This window comes from Typopeltis vanoorti, chromosome 1 (genome assembly GCF_054136105.1).
Source record: "Typopeltis vanoorti isolate ZY-2024b chromosome 1, IOZ_Tvanoo_1.0, whole genome shotgun sequence".
Lineage (NCBI taxonomy): Eukaryota > Metazoa > Arthropoda > Arachnida > Uropygi > Thelyphonidae > Typopeltis > Typopeltis vanoorti.
This window is the reverse complement of record NC_143549.1, coordinates 87,826,812-87,854,457: the sequence shown is the minus strand read 5'-3', so window position 1 is coordinate 87,854,457 and position 27,646 is coordinate 87,826,812. Positions and strand designations below refer to the sequence as shown.

Sequence of the window (27,646 nt, the reverse complement as noted above, 5' to 3'; positions counted from 1 at the left end):
AGAGTGCATGATAAACATAAGAAAAGCAGATATCAGGGAGAAAGACTGTCTGAATTGGTTATGAAGTTTCTTTTGACTGGAAGTATACACTGGTTAAATGTCTTCCTTTTTAAACAGAGTGGGACATCACTGTTTTGAAAAATGCTTTTCAATTTTCAAATTTGGAAAAAAAAATTGAAATTGAAAAAAAAATTTTCAGAGTATTTAATAATAAATTAGTGGGGGAGGGAGAAAGAGAGAGAACACAGCATTACCTTCAGTCCGTTTGTAGGTTGTGTCCTACTATGTTAAATACCCAGAGTGCATGATAAACATAAGAAAAGCAGATATCAGGGAGAAAGACTGTCTGAATTGGTTATGAAGTTTCTTTTAGGGAAACATTAGTAAATAGGGAAGCTATATCAAAACTGGCCATGATGGCAGGTATTTCTGAGGATGATGTTTGATGGCAAGATTTAAAGGGCATAGAATTTTTAATAAGGGAGACAGAATGGCCAATGATGAGATGTACACTTGGACTAAGTACTTCTCAAGTTTATAAGGAGGCAAACTAATAATGTTGACTAAGACCTCAATGTGTACATGTGTCCATGCATACTACACAATCCATAAAGCATGAGTTTCTGAATATGACAATATCTAGCAATTTTAGGATCATCACTTTTCTGTAGCAAGTTCTTTCATCACTGGCTCAGAAAGTAAGTTATACTTGACAAGATATAATCTTGTCTTTATTTTAAAAGTGTAAGCAAATACTGTATATATATATATATACAGGTAACTTGTATAACACCATACTTATACAACATGGTTTTGATATAATACGGTCTACAAATTGTAGTAACCTTGTTCAACTCGGTACTCATACAACGCGATTCTGATAAAAACACAGTCTACAAATTGTAGAAACCCTTTATTTTTTTCATATATTTTTCACCACGCGACTTAAAAATCAAATTTTATCTTGGTTAAATTTGCATCTGCCCGTATTGTGCGTAGTTATAAGTAGTGAATTTATATTAGGGGAAATACGCTTTAGCATGCATGTACATCAATTGTTTACCGTATAAAGCATTTATTGTTGAAAGTTATCTTCATTTTCTGGCAGGAAAGCGCATTAACAATCATAAGTATGTTAATCTCAAGCAGAGCACTTTATTTTCTGGTGAGTAACATACAATATATAATGCTTTTTTCTGTAAAAATTTTATTTTTATAGCAATAACCACTTAGAGGGCTTTTGCGATATGGGTGAAAATGATATTAGTGAATTAACTGATGAGGAAATAGATTTAAATTACGAGGAACTGGTACAATTAATTGATGATATTGAACCAAATGGCAGGGAAAGTTCTGCGAAGATTCTGATTGTGATGACTCCGTTAAAGAATTCAGTTTAAAGAAATTAGCAGAAGGATTGGACTTGGCAAGAAAGTTAGGAAGTTATTTTATGGATATTGATCCCTTGCTCCGGAAATTTCACGAGACAATTGGATATTTGTTTAGCTCCATATTATGAACTTAATAAAAAAATGCAACACAGTGGTAAGCAAGGTCTTATTACTGATTCTTGATAACTAAACCAGCCGAAGTATGCAATGAGAATTATACAAATGATGTCCGAGAAATTTCAAGTGATGATGATATCCGTCCACTCATAAATAAAGAACATCTACGAAATGTTTGTTTTGAAGACAGTGATGAAGATTAAATTATACACTTTATTTTATTTTGCCTAAAACATTTATGCATTATATGCAATGAAGTTTTACATACAATTTGTAATTTTATAAGTTTATACTATGTATTTGTTTCATAGTTTATATGTTTTCTTAACTTACATGAATTACTGGAATTAAATTTAAAAAATTTTTTTTTGGATATGTCATCATCATCATCATCAAATTCCTGCCATGTACCCTCAAGGGGTGTACAGGATATGATAGTACTATATGAAAAATTTACATCATTACTAACTTCCTATCTACAATTTTCCTCCAAATCAGTCTGTTACTTGTCAAGACTCCAACATTATCAGATCTTATATTTCTATCGTCTAAGGCACTTTGTACCGTATCAATCCACCTATATCTTGGTCTTCCTCTGGGTCGTTTTCCTGCCAACCTGGCAGAGAACACTTGTTTTGCTAATCTTTCCTCGCCCATTCTATTTAAGTGACCATACCATCTGAGATTAGCTCTGCTAACGCATTCCTGGATGCTGACAATGTCAAGTTCTTTCCTAATATCCTCATTTTTAATATGATATTGCCATTGATGCCATCTGTTCACGCCTCTAATCTTTCTCAGGACTCTCATATCTGCGGTCTCTAGTCTTTGGTCAAGTGTTTTACTTCTGACCCAGCTCTCATATCCATAAGTTAAAATTGGTTTGAACACAGTCTTGTATACAGCTAATTTAGTGTTCCGACTAATTTCTTTCTTATTCCATATGAATTTATTCAATTGACTTCCCACAATACCAGCTTTGCTGATTCTGTTGTCTATTTCTATATTTAGTTTACCATCTTCAGTAAAAATTGTGCCTAAGTAGCTGAAATGTTTTACTTGTTCCACAGGTTCTCCATTCACAACACAGTTGACATTTTCAATGATTCTGCCTATTTTCATTGTCTTTGTCTTTTTATTGCTGACCTTCATACCATATCTATTACAACAGCTATTCAATTTAGTCAGAGAATCTTGCAGACTTGTAGCGGATTTATTTAGAAGTATAACATCATCCGCATAAAGCAAAGAGCTGACATTAACATCTCCAATTTTGATATCAGGTTTAATACCACATTCCTTCATAATGTGATCCATATAGATAATGAATAACAGAGGGGATAATGTACATCCTTGTCTCACACCAGATTTAACATTAAACCATCTTCCTGTACTTCCTTCAATTCTAACTGCTGACTCACAACTCAAATAAAGACTAAGTATTGCTTGATATAATGCCCCATTGACACCATATAACTGCAGTGTATTGAATAGATTCTCTCTTGGCACCTTGTCATATGCCTTTTCCAAATCGACAAAACTTAAATACAGATCTTTGTTATATTCCCATGCTTTCTCGACTATTTGTCGTAAAGTGAAGATCTGATCCTGACAGCCTCTATTTGGCCTGAATCCAGCTTGTTCTTCACCAAGCTTTTCTTCCACAATTCTTCTCAACCGTTTCTCAAGTATACTTGCATAGATCTTGCCAGGAACACTCAGTAGGGAAATACCTCTGTAATTCTCACATTCAGTTTTATTTCCCTTTTTATATATGGGTACTATGAGAGCTCTACTCCAATCATCGGGAATTCGTCCCTCTGTCCAGGCTTTCTGAACTATGCAGTGCAACCACTGTAAGACTCTTATACCACCATACTTCAGCATTTCTGGTCGAATATCATCTACTCCTGCTGCCTTTCCACATTTCAAGCCTTTGATGGCTTTTTCTACTTCAAGTATAGATATGTATTCCTGACTGCATGCCTGGTCAGTGTTTTTTATCACTGTGCTGTCATCACTGCTTGTTTCATTTAGCAGTTTTTCAAAGTAATTACTCCATACTTCAAGGATATCTTTTTCTCCTGTTTTCATTTCACCTTTATCATCTCTAATTCCTTTCACAGCACTCTTTCCTCCATTCCTAAGCTTCTTCAACAACCTCCAGAATATTTTGCCACCTTCTTGATATTTATTTTCTATATTCTTGCCAAAGTCCTCCCATGACTTTTGTTTAGCTAGTTTTACACACTGTTTAGCTTTCTTACATTTGTCTCTGTATTCTGTAAGAGTAAAAGCTGACTTATTTGCCAGGAACTTTTGATATGCTTTCTTCTTTTCCTTCACTGCCTCTTTAACTTCCTGTGTCCACCAGGGAGTTCTGATTTTTTTATCTTTGCACACAACCTCACCACATGCCACTCTGGCAGAATCAATCAATGTTTCCTTCAGAGTTTGCCACTGAATCTCCAAGGTTTGATTCCTGTTCTCAAACTCTTTCATTTTCTTTTCAATAATATTTCTGTATTTTAGTCTACAGTTTACATCTGAGAGCTGCTCAACTTTTATTCGCTTTAAAACTTTCTTACATGTTATTCTTTTCAATATGAAATTCAATTTTATCCTGCTCAAGACTAAATAGTGATCACTCCCAATTTCAAATCCTCTGTACACTCTGGTGTCCTGCACCAGGGAGAAAACATCACTATCAACAATAACATAGTCAATGAGACTTTTCTTATTCCTAGCCTCTTCTCTCCATGTGAATTTGTGCACATTTTTATGTTGGAACATGGTGTTAGTAATAACCAGTCCATGTCCTGAGCAGAAATCCAACAGATATTTGCCATTATTATTAGCTTTGCTCTTTTCTCCAAATTTTCCCAAAATATTTTTGTATGTCTCACAATCATTTCCTACTCTACTATTTAGATCCCCAACAAGGACCAACTTTTCCTTTTTCATTGTGTCAGTTGCTTTTTCTAAAGCCTCAAAAAATTCCTCCACTTCTACCTTAGTAGAACCTTCTGTGGGACCATAGGCACAAATAAGTCTCATTGTCCAGTTCCCCATTCTCATATTTGCCCACATTACTCTACTTGAGACTGACTGCCATTCAAGAAGATTAGCCTCGTATTTTGTGTTGAATACTATGGCTACTCCTTCTTTTCCTTGATTGTTATTGCCTGAATATAACATTTTGTATTTATTGCTCAGAAAGATCTCACCAGTTTTGGTCTTTTTTGTTTCAGTCACCCCTATTATGTCGATCTGGTACTTATCTAATTCCTCAGCTAGCTCCATTTCTTTGCCATTCAGGCTTCTTACGTTGATAGTACCGATCTTTAACTCTGGTGATGTTGAGTTGGGGTTTGTTTTCAGATTTGTTCCAGTAGCTGACTTTTCGCTGTTCGCCCTGGTTCCCTGGCGAAAACAACGGGGGCCTTGTTTAACCGGGCGACGCCCCAGCCGGCATGAAATTTTGTCATGTTGTACCATCATTTTTTATTTTGGTTTAACCAATAAGAATACAATTTGGTCGGCTAAATCCCAAATTGCCAGCCCATCCTCGTTCGTTCAGTATCAAAGTAGATACCCAACAGGGTGCACCACGAGAAGGTGAGGATTGGACATTAGGTCAGAAGCCCTGGTCGGTTCTCCGCATTCCTTTAAAGGCTATGTGGAGGTCTCCTCTCAGTTATACAGCTTTGACCCTTAAGCACCCCCTTGGATATGTCATTGTTGTTTATATAATTTTCAAAAAAAAATGTCAGAACATATCCCTACTTTTTCTATGTCATCTGAGTCTCGCAAAACATGATTCATATAATGCGGCATTTCTATGGAACCTAACATCCACATTATACGAGGGTTATTACCTGTATACATATATACATAATAATGATATAGCATAACATAACACAGCCAAACTGGAAGAAATGTCAACCCCTTTGTTCCTGATGTTCCTGGCATATGTATATAGAAATAACAAATTATCACCTAACTTTGTCTTATACTTAAATCTACAGTCTGTTTGGCCCCAGACAGACTTTCTCTTTTTCTTTCCCAGATACTCTCAAAAGTATTATGGATGAGACTCAGATTCACCATTACACATTAGAATCCAAACAGCCATCAAACAGTGGACAGAAGCCGGTTGTTCAGCGCAAGAAGACAGTCGGTTCCATCAGCAGGAAAGGTCATGGCATCGGTGTTTTGGGATGCTAAAGGCATTCTGATCATTAATTATCTTGAAAAGGGTAAAACAACAACCAAGGAATATAATTCCGATCTTTTAACCAAACTAGATGAAAAAATTCGTGAGAAAAGATCCAGTTTGCAGAAGAAAAAAATCATCTTTCATCAGGACAATGCATCTTCCCACAAAGGTGTTTTGGCAATGAGAAAATTAAGAGATCTGCACCACCATGAATTGTTGGAACATCCACCTATTTCCCAGATTTGGCTCTGTAAAGTTATGTTAATTTTGTTAACTTTAATTTCTTTCTATATTTACCTAAATCAGATCTTTCTAAATCTCCAATTAAATCTTCAATTATCCAACTGTCTGCGCCATTGTAAAATTACGTTCTGTTGATATATATATACCCTTATCTATCTACCTTACTTACTCATATGTCTCTCTTAAGACTCATTAATTCCTTACACATATAAGTCTTATCATTTCTCTATCTGCTGGCCGCTATAAATGTACTGAATGATAGTGCACCGCACTGTTAACAAAGACACTGCCTCAGACTAGAGCCAATCCCTTTGTTATATTTCTGGTATTAACCCCATTTCTAATCTTGGAAAAATTTATTTGTTAATGCTGCACCATCCAAAATTATTAGACTAGAGAAGCTTTGTTGTCTGGGAGTAAACACTCAGAATGGCACATTATTCAATATTTATACAATTACTATTACAAATTTTACCAAAAACTTATGTGTCTTAAATTTCACTGCAGTCGTGGCTATCCCCAAAATTTTGATTTGCACAGGTTCTACTTATGAGTGGTGCATTGGGAACATAGATCAGGCAAGCTATTAGGTTGACAAGAAAGGATTTATTCATAAAAAAATATGGTACAATTACTAATAATTACTTAACTAAACTAATTCATTCATACCGGTGTGACCTGGGCATTCTTAATCATTCTCAACATAAAGCAATATCTAATATTAAACACATTATGAATTCCTTCTAATTACTTAACATTCATAGGTAATCATTTACAAAATCTTGATCTCAAGAATTATCTGACTATAACAAAACTATATATTCAATCACAACACACTTTGCAAGTCCTCATACACAGAGCTATAACATTCTATATGTGGATCAGATGCTAAAGTCCTATTACAATTTGAAAGTCCAATAACTTATCAGTTCCTATCTTCGTTACAATCTAACATTCCTGTATATACAAAGGATTTAAAAAGTTCTTACATTACCGGGGCATTTGGATCATTCTGGCTTTCTCTTTTGATTATCTGTTATATTCTTATGGCTTGTTGTTTCTTCCTCTGGTTTACTGCTTTCAGAAAAGACTGGCTAGCGAATACGTTCACAATTCACTTCCTTCGATGTAGGCGAAGCTGATCTGTGGGGATTGGTCCACGTGGTTCCACATATCATCTTGGTCTATGCTGATTATACCACTGTGCCGAGACCTATGCTCGTGCTGGATCTCTGTCTGACCGCATATCTGCCTATGGACATCGTCCTTCTCGACTGCACTGGAACTTCCTTCTCTGGGAACGACAGAAACAAGGTGGAAAAAAGCCTCGAGATGGCGTTGCCAAGCTCTCTATATTCACTACTGTGATATTCTGCCTATTAATTCAGAGGGGAATTTTTTTACCCAGCACCTAATTCTTCTGCACTCCGTGCTGTCGCTCCTCCTTGCGTGTCCACGGAAACTCCCGCACGCCCTTTAGACCTTGCGTACGTGACTGCCTCCGAACATGTTTTTAATCCGCTTATCTCTTTTGTAACTTTGATCTAAACTTTGACATACTAACGTTTTTTTCACTTATGTTCAACCTCTGTTGTATTCACAAAGACACTTAATATTATATTACATAAGGAAGTTTTTTATCATGGATTTTATCGTTATTTTTCAATCAATTTCACTTTTACCAATATACAAGTATTTCTCCGAGAGTTTTGATACTTGTTAAATCTGAATGAAATGTAGTTTCTCTTTTATTCAAAATAAATTTCTCTTTCATTCAAGATTTAACAGCTCCCTCTGACTTCTATCTCTTCCCAAAACTAAAAGTCTTCTTCACTGGGCAGCATTTTTCTTCAAATCAAGAGGTGACTGCCGTTGTAGAAGGGAATTTTGAAGATCTTACTGAGAAACACTACAGGGACAGGATAATGGAGGTAGAGCATTGCTCGAATAAATGTATTCGTTTTAAAGGAGATTATGTTGAAAAATAAAAATATTTTGAAATTATAAATTCGTTTTTTCATTGTTAGGCTGAGAACTTTTCAGACCACCCTCGTAGTATCATTGTGTATATTTGGAGAATAAGTAGTACAGGATATGATGAGATGTGTGTAGTGGAGTAGAGTATAGTACCCTTCTGCGATGAGCCCTAGGAGGTGTCACGTAATAATAACAATGATCTATAAGAAGCTGAGCGAAAATAACTTCATCTTTACAGTACCTGCATAGACTAGACTGTCACAAGTTCATTTCAGGCTTGATATGATGGAACTTATTATTGGTCACCTTTATTCATGACAACTACCATGGTGATAAAATTTTTGTATGAAGATCTGCCAGTAATCAGTGTATGAAATGGACAAATGTGAGAAACAAGATGACCTAGGTACAGTATCTGCAGCCTTGTTTCCCTTAATCCCAATGTGGCTTGGAATCCAACAGAAGCATACATCTAAGTGTAGCTTCCATAATGATAGAGGATTCGAGAGTGACCTGGATGCCTCTGCAGCTCTAGACATTTATTGCCTGTAGAGAATTTCTTGACTCTGAATATAACATGTGCCTCTGGTAGCGATCTTATGTATTTTAATAGAAGCTTTACTGCATATAGCTCAGCAGTCAAGCTGCTACATTTTAGTGGGATCTGAGCAGATATTTATGATGTCTGGGAAGACAGCAGAAGAGCCCACTAGAGCCTCTGACTTTGAACTGTCAGTGTAAACAGGCATAAAAGCAGAGTATTTCCTTCTATGGTCTTAAAAGGGCTGTTTGTAGACAATAAGAAGGGTGGAATGTTTAGGGAGCTTGCAGAAAGAAAAACTGCATGGTGGTATGTATGAATGCAATGGAGATAGCACATTTAGTGGTATCTGTGCTATGTTGTCTATTGTAATATCTATAGCTTGTAAGAGAGATTTTATTCACAAACCAAAGAGTCTGATGCCAGTCTGATGGATGTTATATAGATTCTCCGAACAAAAAACAGTTGACCATGTAGGATGGTCAGGCGGGGATTTTATTTTCATAGCATATAACAGAGACAGCTGTTGATGCTGAAGCAACAAAGATAGTTCATCAACTGCCTCAACATAATGACTAGGGATCGGTAACATTTGAAATGCTCCAGTTGCAATTCTTAGATTTAATGGTGAAGAGAGTTCAGCCAGCACAGAATACTCTCTTTCTGACAGAAACATATAGACTTGTTACCCATAATGAAGTTTTGGTCTAATCACTGCCAGTACAATTGAAGCTAAGAACATCTGTTTGTTGCAACCAAGATTAAAGTTTGTCCTACTCTGAGTTCTAGGTCAAGATGAACAAAAATGCACAAAATTGTCTTCTGCTGTGAAAATCTGAATCCATTTGCAAGTGCCCATTTTGAAAGATGCTCAATGGCTTGATACAGCTATCATGGCTTGAGGATGATTCAAGTAATATGACCCTCATATACAAGGGAGGTTTGGAAAGTTCTGATAGCCACATAGAATAAAAAATGATATTAAAGCAACTGATATAACCACAAGAAAGAACATACTAGTAGCAGGTTATGAAGATAACTTATGTTCTTATATCCTCGCATGTTCTTTCTTGTGGTTATTAGTAGCTTTAATATCATTTTTGTTCTATGTATTTATCACAACTTTCCAGATCCCCCCCCCCCCTCCTCCATAACATGAAGGACAGAAGATGGTAAAGTCATGAGAAATCATAAAAATATAACAAGAATCTGTATTTAAGTTATGTAGATCTGGAAAAAGCATATAACAAGGATATAAATTACCGATCACTAATATTGAGATGCATAATCGATATGTAAATTGTAAATCAGCAGTTAAAATTAAAGGAGATAAAGGAAAATGGTTTGATGTTAAATCAGGATTGTCATACACATTATCCCCAATGTTATTCATCCTCTAGATGGATCACATTATGAAGGAAAATGGCATTAAACCTGATATCAAAATTGGATATGTTAATCTCAGCTCTTTACTTCAATGCAAATGTTGTTGTATTTCTATATACATCCAGTCCAAGTCTGCAGGATTCCCTGACTAAACCACGAATAACTGCTGTAATAAATTTGCTATGAAAATCTGCAATAAAAAGACTATGAAAATAGGCAAAAAAAACTGAAAACTGTATCTTGAATGAAGTTATATAAACAAGTAAACATTTCAGATATTTAGACACAATTTTTAGTGAAGATGGAAAATTAAACATGAAAACAGACAAACAGAATTAGCAATATTGATATTGTAGGAGGTCAACTGGATAAATTTATATGGAATAAGAGAGAAATTAGTCAAAACACTAAACTAGCTGAATACAGGATAGTGTTCAAACCAATTTTGACTTATGGATCTGAGAGCCAGGTTAGAAATATTAAGGACATGAGACCACAGATATGAAAGTTCTGAGAAAAATTGTAGGAATGAAATGGTACCAATGACAGTAACATATAAAAAATGAAGACATTAGGAAGGAGTGACATTCTCAGCACCCAAGAATGTGAAAGCAGAACTAATCAAAGGAAGTATGGTTATTTAAACAGAATAAAGGAGAAAGGTCATCAAAACCTGTTTGATGCTGGGAAGGCAAGAAAAAGACTGAGAGAAAAACCAAAATCTAGTAGGTTTGATGCAAAAATGTGTTAGAACACTGAAATATAAGAGTTGACAATATTGGTGTCCTGACAATTACAAGATTAATCTGGAAAAAAACTACTGACAAAAGTCAGTAATAATGTAAACTTAATCATGTAGTACTATCACAGTATCCTGTGCAAATCAGTAATGATGATGATAATGATTATTCCTAATACAATTAAGAACACAAGTTTTTATAATGAATAAAGAGGGAAAAAAACAATTTTTTTTGGTTGTAGCACATTTTGCAAAACTTGTGGACATTTAAATGCAAAATGTGCTATCTTAGACTTTTCTTTAAGTCTTTTCGTTTGTTTAATTTATCTTACTTTATTTGTGGAAGTTACTAACTTTCGACATAACCAATATTAAAAGAAATACTTCATGTTGCATAAAAATTTAATTCACAATACTTACACTGTTTATTTTGGACTGGATATGGCTAAAAGCATTTGGTTTTTTTGCTTGTGTAATCACCTGTTGCTTGGCAACCAAAAGCTATAAAAAAAAGAATAGACTTATTAGAATTAGAAAGCTATTAGAATTAATTTTATAGTTATGTGAAAGAACTTCCTTGTAAGCAATACTTTTTCTTAACCCTCTGAGTAGTAATTTAAAAATAAATATCTCACCTACTGTGACATATAAACACATAAATAATATTAATAATAATAAAAATTTCAGAAGGTTGCTAAGTCACTGCAGTGCTTTCCTGCAAAAACTCAAAAGCAAAATTTACTGCTTCACTACAGAATTTAAAATGTTATGAACATACATATATGTCAATACTCTTTTTTTTTGGGAGAGGGGGGGGGGGGTCTGAAGATAAACTGAAGATATTTTTAGCCATTTATGTAGCATCCAAGTTATTTCAATAGCTATGTCCAACCAGAAATAATAAAAATCAGTACAAGTAGATCATTACATATACTTAGGACAACAGAAAATGGAACAAAATATCATGGATGAAATTAAAAAATGCACAATGCTTAGATGGAAACCATTTGGAAAATTACTTGGCAGTCAATATTCAAAAACCAACTACCATTATCCCTGAAGAGAAAAGTTTTTAACCAATCTATTCTTCCTATATTGATATATGGCTGCAAAACATGGACCTTAATGCAAAGGAAATTCAAAAATTAAGAACAACACAATTTAGTATGGAAAGAAGTATGCTTGGTATCACAAGCCTGGATCACGAAAGGAATACAAGAATAAGAAATCAAACTAAATTCTCTCACATCATAAGAAGAGTGAAACATCTGAAGTGACAATGGGCTGGGCATATTGCTCGATCAACGATGGACAAAAGAATTTTCCATGAGAGGAAAAATGACCATGATGCCAACCTAAATCACAGTGGATGATATCATCAGATTTGTAGAAGTGACATAGGAAAGGAGAGCCAATAACAGACAATTTTGGAGTAATCTTGGAAAAGCATTAATCCAAAAGTGAATTGACAATGGATGATGATAATATGTCATCATAATTCTGAATCATCAAAAGTCTGAGAATGAAATGAAACTGTTTCTGCAAGCTAAAGATAACCCCCCAGAGAATTCTACTGATATGCTGCAAATAAAAGAAAAAAATGAATATGAAAGAATAACTTTACTGAATGCAACTGGTGTGAAGATGACAATGTATGGTAATCCCATTGCACAAGGATGGTGCAAAGACCGATGAATCCAGCTATCAACCATTCAGTATCTGAGGAGTGGTGGTGAAAATTTTGGAAAAGTTGGTTAGGGCTCGCATTCAAAAATGGGTTAACAGAGAATCTCTACTTTGCGATGAACAGCAGAGGTTTACTAAATTTACTAAGGGAAGGTCATGTTTTAGCAGCTTGCTCACATTCTATAATAACGTTACCATTGAACTAGACAAGGGAAATGGTTAGACCATGATACTTTTGGATTTTGCTACAGCTTTTGACAATATACAGCATGGAAGACATCGACCCTAAATGCAAAGGAAATTCAAAAATTAAGAACAATACAATTTAGTATGGAACATAAGAAAAAACATAAGAAGAATCTTGAAAAACCTGGATACCAAAAAAGGCTTCTGGTCATGATGTTTCCCACCAGTTGTAATTAGCAAGATGAGCTTCTATATTAATGTCTGTCCTCTGTCATCACCACTCAGCATGGAAGCAAGCCCATTTAAAGTGATTAAAAAACACAGAAGACAACTGTCTGCCATCCACTGACCTTGATTTGTCTAAAGAAATGGAGAAGTTCAACTTCTTCAACACCTGGGAAACTGTCAAGTAACTGCCAATATATTAACCAGTCAAAACCTTGGCAGCAGATTTCCATACCTGCATCACCCATCACTGGACATATGCCATGGAGAAGTTTGAAACAGCTGTTGCCCTTTATTTCCAAAGCATCTGATGAGATTTTTCATGTAAATGGCTTCTCAGCAATCAGCTATTACCCTTAAGCACCCCAGCTTAAGAGTCATAGCTAAATAACTGAATGGAGACCTTCACATGGCCTTTAAAAGAATGCAGAGAACTGAGCAGGGCTTCTGACCTAATGTCCAATCCTCACCTTATCGTGGTGCACCTTAGGTATCTATCTGGATACTGAACGTATGAGGATGGGCTGGCAATTTGGGATTTGGCTGACTAAATTGTATTCTTATTGGCTTAAACCAAAATAAAAAATTATGGTACAACATAACAGAATTTCATGCCGGCTGGGGCATCGCATAGTTAAACAAGGACCCCATTGTTTTTGCCAGGGAACCAGTGCAAACAGCAAAAACGCTACTGGAACAAATCTTAAAACCCACCCAAACTCAACATCACCAGAGTTCAAAATCAGTACTATCAACATAAGAAGCCTGAATGGCAAAGAAATGGAGCTAGCTGAGGAATTGGATAAGTATCAGATCGACATAATAGGGGTGACTTAAACAAAAAAGGCAAAAACTGGTGAGATCTTTCTGAGCAATAAATACAAAATGTTATATTCAGGCAATAACAATCAAGGAAAAGAATGGCAAGGGAAACCATGGCTGCTCCAGCCATAGTATTCAACACTAAATATGAGTCTAATCTTCTTGAATGGCAGGCAGTCTCAAGTAGAGTGATGTGGGCAAATGTCAGAATGGGGAACCGGACAGAGACTTATTTGTGCCTATAGTCCCACAGAAGGCTCTACTAAGGTAGAAGTGGAGGAATTTTTTGAAGCTTTAGAGAAAGCAACTGACACGATCAAAAAGGAAAAGTTGGTCCTTGTGGGGGATCTAATTATCAAAGTAAGAAATGACTGTCAGCTATACAAAAATATATTGGTAAAATTTGAAGAAAAGAGCAAAGCTAATAATAAAGGCAAATAATTGTTGGATTTCTGCTCAGGAAATGGACTGGTTATTACTAACACAATGTTCCAACATAAAAAATTGCACAAATTCACATGGAGAGAACAGGCAGAGAGAATAAGAAAAGTCTCATTGACTATATTATTGTTGATGGTGATGTTTTCTCCCTGGTGCAAGACACCAGAGTATACAGAGGATTTGAAATTGGAAGTGATCACTATTTAGTCTTCAGCAGGATAAAATTGAATTTCATATTGAAAAGAAGAACATGTAAGAAAGTTTTAAAGCGAATAGAAGTTGAGCAGCTCTCAGATGTCAATAGACTAAAATACAGAAACATGATTAAAGAAAACACGAAAGAGTTTGAGAACAGGAACCAAGCCTTGGAGATTCAGTGGCAAGCCCTGGAGAAAAAACTGATTGATTCAGCCAGAGAGGCATGTGATGAGGTTGTTTGCAAGTATAGAAAAATCAGAGCTCCATGGTGGACACTGGAAATTAATGAGTCAGTGAAGGAAAAGAAGAAAGCATATGAATAGTTCCTGGAAAATAAGTCAGCTTGTGTTCTTAGAGAATACAGAGACAAATGTAAGAAAGCAAAACACTGTGTAAAACTAGCTAAACAAAAGTCATGAGAGGACTTTGGCAAGAACATCGAAAATAAATATCAAGAAGGTGGTAATATATTCTGGAAGTTGTTGAAGAAACTCAGAAATCGAGGAAAGAGTGCTGTAAAAGGAATTAGAGATGATAAAGGTTACTTGAAAACAGGAGAAAAAGATATCCTTGAAGTATGGAGTAATAACTTCGAAAAATTGCAAAATGAAACAAGCAGTAATAATTGCACAGTAGTAAAAAACACTCAACAGACATGTAATCAGGAATACATAACCATACTTGAAGTAGAAAAAGCCATCAAAAGTCTGAAACATGAGGAGTAGATGATATTCAACCAGAAATGTTCAAATATGGAGGTATAAAAGTCTTACAGTGGCTGCACTGCATAGTTCAGAAGGCCTGGACAGAGGGACGAATTCCAGATGATTGGAGTAGAGCTCTCATAGTACCCATATATAAAAAGGGAAATAAAACTGAATGTGAGAATTACAGAGATATTTCTCTACTGAGTGTTCTGGTAAGATTTATGCAAGTATACTTGAGAAACGGTTAAGGATTGTGGAAGAGAAGCTTGGTGAAGAAAGCAGGATTCAGGTCAAATAGAGGCTATCAGGATCAGATTTTCACTTTATGACAGATAGTTGAGAAATCATGGGAATATAACAAAGATCTGTATTTAAGTTTTGTACACCTGCAAAAGTCATATGTAACGGTGCCAAGAGAGAAGCTATTCAAAACACTACAGTTATAAGGTGTCAATGGGGCATTATATCAAGCAATACTTAGTCTTTATTTGAGTTGTAAGTCAGCAGTTAGAATTGAAGGAAGTACAGGAAAATGGTTTAATGTTAAATCTGGTGTGAGACAAGGATGTACATTATCCTTTCTGTTATTCATTATCTATATGGATCACATTATGAAGGAAAGTGGTATTAAACATGATATCAAAATTGGAGATGTTAATGTCAACTCTTTGCTTTATGCAGACGATGTTATACTTATTAATAAATCCCCTACAAGTCTGTAAGATTCCCTGACTAAATTGAATAACTGTTGTAATAGATATGGTATGATGAAGGTCAGCATTAAAAAGACAAAGACAATGAAAATAGGCAGAAACATTGAAAATATCAACTGCATTGTGAATGGAGAACCTACAGAAAAGTAAAACATTTCAGCTATTTAGGCACAATTTTTAGTGAAGATGGTAAGTTAAATATGGAAATAGAATCAGTAAAGCTGGTATGGTAGGAAGTCAACTGAATAAATTTATATGGAATAAGCAAGAAATTACCCTAAACACTAAATTAGCTATATACAAGACAGTATTCAAACCAGTTTTAACTTATGGATTTGAGAGCTGAGTCAGAAGTAAAACACTTGACCAAAGACTAGAGACTGCAGATTTGAGAGTCCTGAGAAAGATTAGGGGCATGAACAGATAGCATCAATGGCAATATCATATTAAAAACGAGGATATTAGGAAAAACTTGACATTGTCAGCACCCAGGAATGCGTTAGCAGAGCTAATCTCAGGTGGTATTCACTTAAACAGAGGAGAGGAAAGATTAGCAAAACAAAGTGTTCTCTGCCAGGTTGCCAGGAAAAAGACCCAGAAGAAGACTGGGATATAGGTGGATTGATACAATAGAAAGTGCCTTAGAAGATAGAAATATAAGATCTGATAATGTTGAAGTCTTGACAGGTAACAGACTAATTTGGAGGAAAATTGTAAATAGGAAGTTAGTAATGATGTAATTTTTCATGTAGTACTATCATATCCTGTACTATATATATATATATCAGGAATTTGATGATGAGTTTGGATTATAAAACATTAGATTGGATAACAGGATGGCTGACTAACAGCTATCAAAAAGTGGATGGGGGAAGTGAGTCTGCACGATTCCTCTACCTCCCCCTTTTCTTTAACTGCATCATAGATGAGTTTCTTCACTCTCTTCCTAACCATATAAGCTACTTTCTAGGCGCTTCTTCCTTTAATGCTATGGCCTTTGCATACGATCTTATTCTCATAGCCTCTACTAGGGTAGGCTAGCAGAAACTCCTTGTCTGGGCAGTTTTCTCTACATTAATATTCAAGGCCTTTCTATTAATCTAGAGAAGTCTTGCTCTTTAGCTCTTGTCCCCTCTGGTAGTGACAAGCTTAAGGTCGAGACTATAGAGTTTTCCCTGAATGGCAGTTGCATGCTTTGACCATCCTGGAAGAGTGGAGATACCTCGGTATCATGTTCACCCCAAAGGGAAGGTCTTCTGTAGCTTCTATCCTGGAAGCTGAGATTGCTTCTTTATGGAAAGTTCCTCTCAAGCCCCAGCAAAGCCTGTTTCTCCTTAACCACTATCTCCTACCTCGCTTTTACCACAAGTTGGTGCTTGGTATGACATATAACTCGCTACTGTCCCGAATGAACAGGGCTATCCATTCAGCCATGAGATCATGGCTCCGACTGCTGTCTGACACCCCTACTGCATATTTCCACGCGAGGGTGAAGGACAGTGGGCTCGGGGTTCCATCATTTAGATTGCTGATCCCATGCCTGCGGCTGTCCAGAATCACGAAGTTAGAACTATCTTCTTCCCCTATCTGCAGAGAGGCTTTCTATAGCCCATTAATACAAGAAGACTTTAGGCAGGCTGAAGGCTGGTCCCATTATCAAGGTATCTTAATTGAGTCAGCACCCGCAGAACACAAGAGATGGGCATCTCTGCTGCACTGTTCTGTAGATGGTGCTCCTTTAAAAGTCATATCTGGTGCCTCCCCCAGCATATCTGGGTAAGGGATGGCACCAGACTCTTCCTTGGGTTCGAGTATATTGACCTTATCAGGACGAGGATCAATACCCTGCCCACTCGAGCCTGCACAGCTCGGTGGGGGTAGTGACAACTCAAACTGTAGGGCTGGCTGCTACAACGGTGAGACATTGTCTCATATAGTCCAGTGTTGCTTCCGCACCCATGGGGTCCGTGTGCAGAGGCATGATGTCGTGGTCTCCATTCTGAACAACTGCTTTAAGAACAAAGGTTGGGAGACTGTGGTGCAACCACATTATAGGATATGATATGGGGTAGGGCTGGCTGCCATACCCCATATCATATCCTGACTAGCCTGACTTACATGGGTTTGCATAAGTCAGACTTAGTATTAAAAGAGATGGTGACGTTTGGATAGTTGATGCCCAGGTGGTGGGAACAGGGTGCCCACTATCCTATAGTCATAATGATAAGGTAAACTATTATTAGAATAACCAAGATCTAGTTAGTAAGATACAGTACTAGCACCACCATCTCTTTACATGGCATATGGAGAGAGATAAGGACATAAAACAGATTGGGCTTAGGCAGAAGGATATAAAAGTTTTCTCCTTGAAGGGGCTCTACAAGAACATACTGGTGGCATGGCATTGCCACCAGAGAATGACTACAATGATAACTAGAACAGGCATAGGGTAAAACACTTGTAAAGGCTTAAGGCCTATATCAAATCTGGACGAGATGTAAGGATACTACTGCCCATAACCAGTACAAAGATTAATAAAAAAATAATAATAAATAAAAAAATAAAAATTTAAAAAATAATAATAATAATAAAAAAAAACAGTGATGTACCACAAGGATCAGTACTTGGTCCATTGTTTTTCAATCTGTACATTAATGATATTGGGAAGGATTTGACATGTTACGTACAGCTAATTGCTGATGATGCAAAGATAGGTAGGGTAATCAGAAATGCTGTTGATATGCAGTACTTGCAGAATAATTTGAATAGGCTGGAATTATGGGCATGGGAAATGGATGTCAGTTCAATGTCAGTAAATGAAAAGTGTTAATCATGCACTTCGGCGTGATTAGATATCCAATGTCGTATCATATTGGTGGGATTATGCTAGAAGAAACTGACCAGGCTAGGGATCTAGGAGTGTTAGTTGATAGCAAGTTGAAGTTCAGGGACCATGTAGCAAAGATTTTAAATACAACTCAAAAGATAATTGAAATGTTGAAACAAACTTTGACACGTAAGGATAAGGAGGTCATTTTGCCTCTTTAAAAGGCCTTGATAAGACCTCATTTGGACTATCGTGCACAGGTCTAGTCTACTGGGTTCCATTGTGATTCTGATACAGTGGAGAGTGTGCAAAGGAGTGTGTTAAACATTACATCAGGATTGTGGAATACTGATTATAAAGACAGATTGAGAATTTGTAGGTTGCAAACACTAGCAAAGAGGAGAAAGAGGGTTGACATCATTGAGACTTACAAACTTCTGAAAGGGTTAAACAGGATTTCAATTGATAGAATTTTTCATTTTATGGAGGGGTGGAAAGGACAAGAGGGCATCCTTGGAAGCTGAGAATGAATGCCACTAAGAAGAGGATGAGATCTAGATTATTCTCTCTAGAATGGTGCATGATTGGAATAGATTGCCATTAAATTTTATGTGTGTGTGTGTGTGTGTGTGTGCAAGCAGTGTGAATGAATTCAAGAACAAGTATGATAGCTGGTACATGTAGTGTGTGGCTTCCCTCCATGAGTCCCTGATTCCCTGGAGGTCTCTCTTAATAATAATAATATATAGTTGTTTAAGAGATAATTGTGTCATGAGAGGTTTCTTCAAATTAACACAAAAAAAACACAAGGAATAATAAATACTATTTATTTAAGATCATATATTTCAGCTGAATATGATGACAATGGCTTGTAATATTCAGGCTGATATATACTGCCTTAAATAAATAGTATTATTTATCTCTTTTTCATGTTAATTTGAAGAAATATATTTTCCCCATTTTTTTAATGATATATTCAGAAGACAATCAGAGTTCCATAAAGTGATTAGCAGTGCTGTATGTGGTTGGAGAAGATTTCTTTTATGTTGAGAACCATATATATACTGCTCAAAGAACAGTAAGCATGCTATTATGTAATAAAAATGGTAAATTATTATTCCAGTGACTCCAAAGTGAAAATTTCCAACTAGAAAACCTGGTAAAACTATATTTTCTATATGTGGATGGAAACACAGGAGAACTTGTTATTTTGCAAATGCAGTAAAATGCAAGGAGGGAAATTCACTGGAAGAAGTCAATGAATGGTTATAGACCAACTATTCCAAAACTTTACAGAACTAGAGCATAATTTTTTTCCAAACTACATAACTACCCCCCCCCACACACACATATATAGGGCTCGATAAATTATGCAAAACCCTATTAACCATGCAAAAGGTGTACTCACTCTGGGAAACTCTCCATTTTTTTAATGATATATTCAGAAGTCAATCAGAGTTCCATAAAGTGATTAGCAGTGCTGTATGTAGTTGGAAAAGATTTCCTTTATGTTGAGAACCATTAGAAGGGAAAAATTCAATAACTAATAAGAACAGGAAGAACAGTAAATTCAACATTAATTTTTTAGAATATATAATTTATTATATTAATTCTCCCATATCCATAAATTTTAGGATGACAGTGTTGTTTGTCATTATTTTTTTTTTTTTTTTAATTTCTGTGCTTTCTTAAAGTGGAAAGATTTTGTTTAGAAAGTTATTTTTTATTAAATATACTATTTTCTCCAGTCAGCAGCTACTTGCTAGCTGGCAAAATCTACTCATCACGAGCGAGTGGGTGAGCGTATTTGTCAAGCCCTGAATATATATATTTAATTATTTCCATCCCATCGTGTATACATATATATATGTAGTTTGCTGAATTAAATTACTACTATTACATCTGTAATACTAGTAAAAACATCTGATATTTTTACTGGTATCTGAAATCAGTTAAGCAACAAACCTAGACCAGATCTGTATTTAGATTCTATATGCACATGTGTATGTTACTAAACATGAATAAATAATAATTACACATTTGCTATCCAATTTTATTTTTTTATAATTTACAGCTTGATTTTTTCTATGAACAGTCCATATGCCACATTTGAATTTTTTACATTTTCTGTGATCCAGTAATCTGCTTCCAGGCTTCAGCACCCCCTCCCACACAAACACACACTTCTTTGGGAAACACTGGTATAGACAAAGACATGAATTGCACAAAAATAGTTGTTGCTTGTGAAAAGAAAAAAATGCAACAGCACAGAAAAAATTTTTGAATCATTTCTTGGAATCACCATGACATAATCATAATTCTTGGTGATTGTGTGAAATAGATATAATTAATATGAATACTCATCATGCATTCCTTTTTTGCATGTACTTGGCAATGAAATATATGTACAATTAATTCAACAGTTGGAAAAGTCACTGGAATACTACTAATCTTTTAACTCGTGACATGTATGCGAATGAATGAATGAATGATCATTATTACATCAAGCCATTTTGTGCTACTTAGCATATGAAAATTTAATTGCCAATAGTATACCTTAGTTCTTCTGGTGGATTCCATGTTCATCTTTCTTTTTATATCAATACCACTCACATAAAGCTGTACCATGGGTGGATTATAGGTTAGATCATCAAGGTAACCCCCTGTTTATTAGAGATCACATGCCCTATAAGCAGGGTGACAATCCAAAACAATATCTTAAGGACAGTATTAGCATGCTTGAATGAGAGGTAACTTCAAGTAGAAAAGATGTAAACAAATTTCAAAATAGGAAACTAGAAAAATGCAAATTTTATATAAAATTGTAGATCCAATGAATGAAGCAGTAGAGAAGAAATAGAGGAATTCTTTGAGTGTCATTGGAGAAGTCAACTTACAAAGAAAAATATTGTTCTTACTGGACACCTAAACAACAGGGGAAAGTTCAGGATACAAGAGAGTTCAGATATGAAACAGAAAGTGATCACTTTCTAAACAGAAAGTTGGACTGCAGATAGTCGAGTTTTGTGGAAAGGAATGTGAAGAGATCTGAATGGTTATCAGTGTTTAGAGACCGGTGAATGGAACAAATGAAAGTTACTAAATGGGGGCAGGGAACCCTTGAGCCAGAGAAGGTCAAAAACAGGGGATTCTATATTAGCCATTCTCTGGCAGGTGAAAAGAATCATGACATCGAAGAACTTCGTTGCAATATCATTTGCCAGTCATAGTCCATTTTTCCAGCACTAGTAACTCAGTGTATCCATTAAGCATAATGCCTCCCCACACCATGACTCCAACACTGCCATATCTATCCCTTGCAAGAACATTCTCACATCGGTAAGCAGTACCACTTTCATGCCAGATCAAGTGTCGTCTGTACTCTCTCTTGTACAGACTACATGTACTAGATGTACTCTTTACAGATGGCAATCTGTAAAGAGTACATTAGCCCATTGGTACCTTGTCCAATTTTTATAGATACAACACAACTGAAATGTGCTCTACAATGAGTTGTGGATAAAGAGATGCAGACTATAGGCCTTTGGACATACAGACCTACTTGTTGCAGATATCTTGTTACAGTTTATCAAGATATCTGCATACCTATGCTTGAATGGAGCCAACTTGCAAGCTGACCGGCCATGGTTATCGATTATGTTTTGCTGTTATAACCAAAAATCTGTCTTCATGTGTTATGGTAGAGTGAGGGCAACCTCTTAGCAAATGTCTGGAGAACACATTCCATTGGTTTGAAATGCTGCCAGAGCCTGGATACAATGGCATGTGAGATTCCAAACTTTCTGGTGATACCAGTAATTCTGTGACCTTCCTCAAGCTTTCCAATAATTCTTCCCCATGTGAAATCATCTAGATCAGGCATGGGCAACCTTTCCTAGTTTGGGGGCCAAATTATCATTCTGTCTCCGAGTCAAGAGTCGGACCAAATTATTAAATAAAATAAATTAATATTAAATGAATTAAAACAAGTTGCTACTTCATATTTCATTTATTTATAATATAATGCTTTGGTATAAAGCTCTACATAAATTTTATAATATAATGAACGACATAACAATTTAATGTGAAGATTGGCCTTGTACTTCAACTACGAGACTATCAATAATGACGTTAATGTTACTTAAGGATAATTGCATAGAATTTTCGAGGTTTTCGTCCGTTATTCTTGTCTGAATTTTTGATTTATTGTATTTCATCCTCGAAAAAACTGTTCACACATATATGTGCTGCCGAAAAGACAAATGATTTTTCTTGAAAAGGTGTAAATTTGTATATTTTTCTTCCACCAATTAAAATTTATAAAAATCCGTCAAAGCAATGTTGTTAAATTGTGGTTTTAGCACTAATTCCACCTGAAGCTCTATAAGTCCCATCTGTAAGTTTTCTGGCACATTATTAACATCAGCATCCATCGGACGAGCAAATATAGCGCATGTGGAGTCTTTGTTTTTGAAGTCGGCAAACCTTGTATCAAATTGCTCTATTAGTGCCTTCAGTTCATCTCCATAACAATTATAAGAGATATTGAAAGTTTATTTTTCACTAGGTTAGACTATAATATATTTAGTTTAATCCTTTATCCCAGTGAGAGCAAACAAAGTTTGTGCCTAAAAATATCTTCAGGACTGAATATAGTGTTGTACTATCTTACCTGGGTAAGTAGTGCAACACTAGTGCAACTCGTAGCAAAGGTGGAGCAAGCTACCAACACTCCTATCCCAGTATCTCCCATAATGCAAAACACATCTCCTTGTGGATATGTATACTGTTATGCATTAAGGGAGTGGCCAACCCCTTAATGCATAATAGTATACATATCCACAAGGAGATGTGTTTTGCATTATGGGAGATACTGGGATAGGAGTGTTGGTAGCTTGCTCCACCTTTGCTACGAGTTGCCCTGGTGTTGCACTACTTACCCAGGTAAGATAGTACAACACTATATTCAGTCCTGAAGATATTTTTAGGCACAAACTTTGTTTGTTCTCACTGGGATAAAGGATTAAACTAAATTTATTATTATAAGAGCTATGTTTATGAGTTGCTAGAGTAGGAAAATGATAACAATTTTTAGCTCTTATCTGACTTTACAACAATCTTAGTTTATTACAAAAAGCTTTGACATGTCCATGCAGTGAACCAATTGTCCTTGTTTTTTTTGCAATTTAAGATTCAGTTCGTTTAGGTATTGAGTGACATCTACAAGGAATGCTAAATCACACACCTACTCATCATCTTTTACTTGGTTAATTGTGTTTCCTTTTATGTCCATAAAATCTGCAATGTCTTGTCTCAGATCATAAAATCATTTTAACATTTTGCCTTTGCTCAACCACCTCACTTCACGATAATAAGACACATCTTCATAATCCGAAAATAGGTCTGCCAAATACTTCTTAAATTGGCAGTGATTAAGTGCCCATGACTTAATAAAGTTAATACTGGCTACTACAACTCCCATAACATTTGTGAATTTAATCGATTTTGCACACAGATTTTGTTGGTGGATAATGCAGTGAAAATGTGTTAAATTTTCCGGATGGATCTGTAGTTCTATTGCTCTTTCATGAATTCCAATAAATCCCTTCTGTGCACCAACCATTGCAGGGGCTCCATCAGTGCATATGCCAGATAGTGAACTCTTTAAATGTTTCAAATATATCTTCACCGGTAGTTGTTCCTTTTAACAGCCGAAGCACCAATAATTCTTCTGTGATGTTGAAATCCACATCAACATCACAGAATAAATCTTCGAATAAATATTGCTAGTTGTGCTGCTATCGGAGGCATCGGTGCTGTCATCCAAAACAATTGAAAATGCTTCCAATCTAGCAATCTTCTCTTTTAAACTTTTTTGATATCATCAGCCATAATTTCTTATCTGTCGGACAACAGTACATCTTGACAAATGAATATTCTCGAAGTCCTTTTTCTTTTCAGGACATGTTATACTTGCAACATCCAGCAGACATTCTTTGATAAATTCTCCTTCACCAAATGACTTAGAATGCTTAGCGATTTTTTTTGCTTACCACAAAGCTGGCTTTAACAATGCTGTGGTGCTGCGTTCTTTGCTTGTTGAACATTTGCTGCTGGGTATCCAAGTTCTTCTTCAACTTCAGTATTTCATCTTTTCGTAGTTGTCCATCAATTTTTGGGTGATCCGTATGTCTCGGAGTAAAGTGTGTCTTCAAGTTGTATTCTTTGTTGACGGATACAGATTCGTTGCACAGCAAACATACAGGCAAATCTTTATTCAGAATAAAATAATAATCCTCCGTCCAGTTGTCTTGAAATTGACGATTCTCTGCATCTACTTTTCTTTTTTTGCAATAATCCCTGACATTGTCCCAAATTTATAAGCGATATTCAGAACTGTCAAACAAAAATGTCTTCTACACCACAGGCACCGAACAGAACATAACATCAATGCAGGCATTGAACAAAGCACAACACCAACGCAAGTACCGAACTGACATATTGTAACATGTTCACACACGCCGCTAGTCAAAGTGAGAAAGAGACCTTGTTGGAGAAAACATAGTGTGTTTTGCATATGACGTCAGCTTGATGTGAGTTAGTAGAACACACCATGTTTTCTCCCACCATAAATCAGACTAACTTCGCTGAAATAGATTAGGGCCGGATCAAAAGAAGTAGAGGGCCGATTCTTGCCCATGGGCAGGGGGGTTGCCCATATGTGATCTAGATGATGTCTTTTGAGACATTACAAGACATCTAAGTTTGCAACTTTATCCTTCATGCAAAAAAGAGCTTCATTCAAACACAATTTGCTTAGTGCAGCTTTTTGCTTTTTATCCTATTACATGCTACCACGTGACCCATTGTAACTGACTCAAATATTTGAATGTGTACCCACTTTCTACTTGAAATCATCAATTATACAAATTACCACAAGATGATTTGCTTGAATTTACAGTTGTAATCTTCAGAAATAGTGTTCATCCTTAAGTTTTAGACATCAATGTATTTCTCATGGAAGGGGAATCATTCAATTCACTGATATGGGGGGGGGGAAACTGGAGTCCATGCTCAGGAGACTAAACATGGCATTTGCCACTTCAGATCTCCAATAAGCTGTGCAGTGGTATTTCACCAGGTGATGAACATCCAGTTAGTATTTCCTTCAACAAGGAAGGTATCCTTTTGTAGTGGGTCGTTCCATGCACCAGAACCCCTTTTATAGAAACAGGTCACATTACAAGAAGGTGAAGTTGACTTGACATAATGATAGATTTGGGCCATAATGGGCAGAGATGTGCATATTGCATATCTCTGCCCATTATGGCCTGAATTCACATTTGGGCCACCATGGGTCACCATGTCAACACAAAACCTACACACTCTGTGAGACACAACAATAAACTGCAACATCAATACACAATACATGGATGACTGATATTCATAATTACACTAAGAGTAGTACTTTTGAGAACCTAGTGTAGGCATGAATTATAAATTTTTCAATTATAAGCATGTGTCTACTGTTTTTTATCATTGAAAACTGCATAGTTTTTTGTTTTGTTTTGTTTTTTAATTCAAACAGCATATCTCTGTAATAACTGTTCAATATTATATCCATGTAAGAAAGTCTTTTTATTGGGATGACTGCTGTTGTAAGCTGGTGAAGTTATGTTTATTCCTTTTTAATCATCCCATATATATTTTTTCACATTACATTCATAAGATTGTTATACTAACCAGTATTTAATTTAAAAAGGATATTTACCTTTTCTCTAAGCTGTGTATTCTGCTTTTCCAAATCTCTCACCCTGTCCTGAAGATCCTGAACCATTTCTTCTAATTCAACATCTCTCTTACTCCCTAATATAATTAATAATTATGTTAATGGATAGAAACAATTTTGTCAGAAGCAACTTTGGATTTAAAAATATACAGCGATACCTTGGCTAACAAGTGACCATGCTAATGAATTTTTTGGCTAACGAAGATTTTTTTCACTGTTTTTTGGACTCGGCTAACTAATGTTTTAGTGGATGCGCGCACTAACATAACGCAGCAAACATGAATGGTCAGGCCATTCCAGGAGCTTATCTTTTCCATCTGTATGTGTGTGACAAAGAAATGAGCTGACCACATTACATAGGGGAGACCCACCAACCCGACTGGGTTGTTTACGTTTGAGACAGCGAGAAGTGAGATGCCTCATATTTAGCAAAGAGACAGAGGCCAGCTACTGAAGAAGAGGAGACTTACCTTAAATAAACTTTGAAAATTTGGAAGAAGAATAGTAAAAACGTTGTGTACATATTTTCAGTTTAATAAAGTGTATATAATAGTGTAAAGATCATCAGTTTTTCATTCTACTTTCCATTCTCCTTCATCTAATTGGGTGGCTGTTCATCTGCCTTTGGTGAGTTTTTGCCCTTTTATGGTGTGCTTTTTACTATTTTATAAAACTTATCTTTAAATAGTAGGCAGCATCCAGAACGAATTAAACGATTTTCTATAGAAACCTATGGGAAATCACATTTCGGCTAACGAAGATTTCAGCTAACGAATGTGATTCCGGAACAAATTATCTTCGTTAGCCGGGGTATCACTGTATATAAAAAAAAAACTGATATTGCCAAGATTAACAGTCAACTATACAATTACAACAACTGTGGTAATTCTAAAGAATATTTTCTTCACCCTCACTCTAAAAAGAAAGAATAGTTGTAAAATAAAATATTTAAGACATTAGAATTACTGAGCCATCAATGGAGGTATGCATTTTTGTCGAGGTTTCTAATATTTGCATGTTGTATTTGCCATTAACACTCAACCAAGAATGTGAAGGGCTGTGACAGAAAAGGCATCAAAACATTTTTGTACATTGCAATGTTAGTATATAAAAGAGTCTGGAGATGTAAGCATGTTAGATGAAGTATATGCTAGAGAGAGGATGTAAGAATGGAGTTTTAAGAGAATTTTGGATGCTAGTATTGCTAGAAATAAGAGGCCTGATGATAAGATGAATAGATGTCAGGCAAGTAGAAGTTGATTGGAAATAAAACTGAGATAGTAAAAAGAGAAGTTAAAGAAGATGAAATAATAAACAGAGTGATTACAGAAGGAAGCAGATGAAAGGGACATAAGAAGCATGAAAGGAGGGAGTGGCAGCAAGTGAATGGGTTGGATGGATTGGTTGCACTGATCAAATTACAGCAAAAGCAACTGATG

The 27,646-nt window shown here is 35.8% G+C and overlaps 1 protein-coding gene across 5 annotated transcripts in view; it reads right to left on the bottom strand.

Annotated features, from left to right (window-relative positions):
• LOC150110185 (protein fantom-like) overlaps nucleotides 1-27,646 on the bottom strand; it is a 588,918-nt gene that overhangs the window by 514,537 nt on the left and 46,735 nt on the right. For all 5 annotated transcript variants that reach the window (XR_016548253.1, XR_016548255.1, XR_016548256.1 and 2 more), the window contains exons 5-6: nucleotides 26,190-26,284; nucleotides 11,034-11,114 (exon numbers count right to left, since the gene is read on the bottom strand). Coding sequence is in view for 2 of the 5 variants with exons in the window: in XM_090391966.1 (XP_090248092.1) it covers nucleotides 11,034-11,114; nucleotides 26,190-26,284 (176 nt within the window). In the remaining 3 variants the exon portion in view is untranslated. The remainder of the gene's footprint in view (nucleotides 1-11,033; nucleotides 11,115-26,189; nucleotides 26,285-27,646) is intronic.